The sequence below is a fragment of the Physella acuta genome, unplaced genomic scaffold (genome assembly GCF_028476545.2).
Source record: "Physella acuta isolate Inbredline_101_S28 unplaced genomic scaffold, ASM2847654v3 ptg000650l, whole genome shotgun sequence".
Classification (NCBI taxonomy): Eukaryota; Metazoa; Mollusca; class Gastropoda; family Physidae; genus Physella; species Physella acuta.
Window position 1 is genome coordinate 4622 of NW_026732169.1, and position 2018 is coordinate 6639.

The 2018-nt window shown below is 41.8% G+C and overlaps 1 protein-coding gene across 1 annotated transcript; it reads left to right on the top strand.

Annotated features, from left to right (window-relative positions):
- Nucleotides 1–443: 443 nt before the first annotated feature.
- On the top strand, nucleotides 444–807 carry LOC131948583 (uncharacterized; the record flags this gene model as incomplete). The annotated part of the gene is made up of 1 exon (XM_059310177.1): nucleotides 444–807. A coding segment is annotated over one exon (364 nt), but the record flags the coding sequence as incomplete, so codon positions are not given.
- Between the last annotated feature and the right edge of the window lie 1211 nt (nucleotides 808–2018).

The window sequence follows — 2018 nt, forward strand, 5'->3', positions numbered from 1 at the left end:
TTTTCAGTACTTTACATGTTTTATTTACAATAGTGTTACATGACTAAAAACCGTTGCGCGTCTATTGAACGTGATGGCGCGCCTACTGAAGGTGATGGCGCAGCGATTGAACGTGATGACGCGTGTGGTGTGGTTGGATAGACATGCCTATTGATTCGGTCCAAATTTTAATTAATTCATAAAAAATGAAGTCAAATTTAGTTTCAGATTGCATTGTCTTCATGTCTTGACCCACGTGCCAAATGTGAATCGTATCGGTCAAGTAGAAGTTTCCGAATTTTCACTCCTTCGTTTCGATCTAGACTGACGACAGATAGACTGTCGACAGAGGAAGTGAGTTAAATAAAAGCTTGTAATAAAAACTAACACCGACGTGTACTTTAGGTGTTGTAACACACGAGCACAAATGCTCTCAATTTTCTTGATCTTCCGTTTTTTTCCAGGCATCTCTCTGGTTCCCCCCCCCTCCCTCCCCACTCCAGGAGCAAGTCCCCTGCGCCCCCACCCCAGGAGCAAGCCCCCTGCCCCCCACCCCAGGAGCAAGTCCCCTGCCTATCACCCCAGGAGCAAGTCCCCTGCCCCCCACCCCAGGAGCAAGTCCCCTGCCCCCACCCCAGGAGCAAGTCCCCTGCCCCCCACCCCAGGAGCAAGTCCCCTGCCCCCTACCCCAGGAGCAAGTCCCCTGCCCCCCACCACAGGAGCAAATCCCCTGTCTCCCACCCCAGGAGCAAATCCCCTGCCTCCCACCCCAGGAGCAAATTCCCTGCCTCCCACCCCAGGATCAAATCCCCTGCCTCCCACTCGTGAAGCAAGTCCGCTGTCCCCCACCGCCACCCTCTCCCTGCCAAAATATATATAGTTTACTTATCAAATATACTTAAACCAGCGTCCCGAAAGTGTTTCTCCCATTCCCCAGAGACAAATGTCTGAAGGAAAACCTCTGCCCGTCTAGCTCCGCTGGTTCAGATATAGCCTGGATGTGAAAATAAAGACTTGATATGTGGTAAAGCTATTCAAAAGCTTTATATAACCCACCCATTTTTATGGTTCAAACAGATTTTAGAGACTGAGATAGCACAACCCGATGATCGGGAAAGATTAAAAAAAAACAGAGTTATTTTAGAAAGATCGTTATAAAATCGTCTAAGATTTGCCGTTAAAAAACCAACTAGTAAGGCATGAAACACACACGGAAACAAACAAACACAGTCACACCTACATAATTCCAGCTTTTGAAAATATTTCAATAAAATAAAAATGTAATAGCAGTCATTTGTGCAGATTTGTATAAATGCCAATTTAGTAGACAAAGCGTGCAATATTATTACTAGCTTTTATTTAACTGGCTTCCTCTGTCTGTCGACAGTCTGTCTATCTGGCGTCATAGATCGAAGCGGCCAAGCTAAATTTCGGGCACTTCTAACTAACAGAATCGTTTCAAAGTTGGCACGTGGGTCGAGACTTGAAGACAATGCAGTCTGACATTAAATTTTACTTAATTGGATGACTAATAAATTCTTTATGAATCAATTAAAATTGTGTCCAAATTAGTAGGCAGGCTTATCGAACTATTCCGCACTATAAAGAAATGCGTGTTCACTTTATAATCTATTGGATACCTTTATTAATATTTAGGAAGGGACCCACGCTTTTCTTTATAGTTATTTTAATAGTAGTATATTATTATATATTTAAAGAACGGTATTTATTTTCTTCTTTTTAGGGCATTATTACATAAAAACTTGTTATTAAAACGTTTTTTTAAATGAATTTTAACCTCACTGCAGCTACAATTTATATGAATTTTGTGTGTGAACATTTGATATTATATTTGAGGCGGTCAACTATTGTCGTGAAACTGTCCATGTAATGATGTATAAGATGCTAGAAGCTTTGAAGTTCAGTGTTGTCTCAGGAGATCAGATGTACACCATATAGTCGGATACAAATCTTGTCTTGTACTTTTAATCTTAACAGTGCTCGTATAATCGTTTGGGACATTATTAAAAAAACGCTGA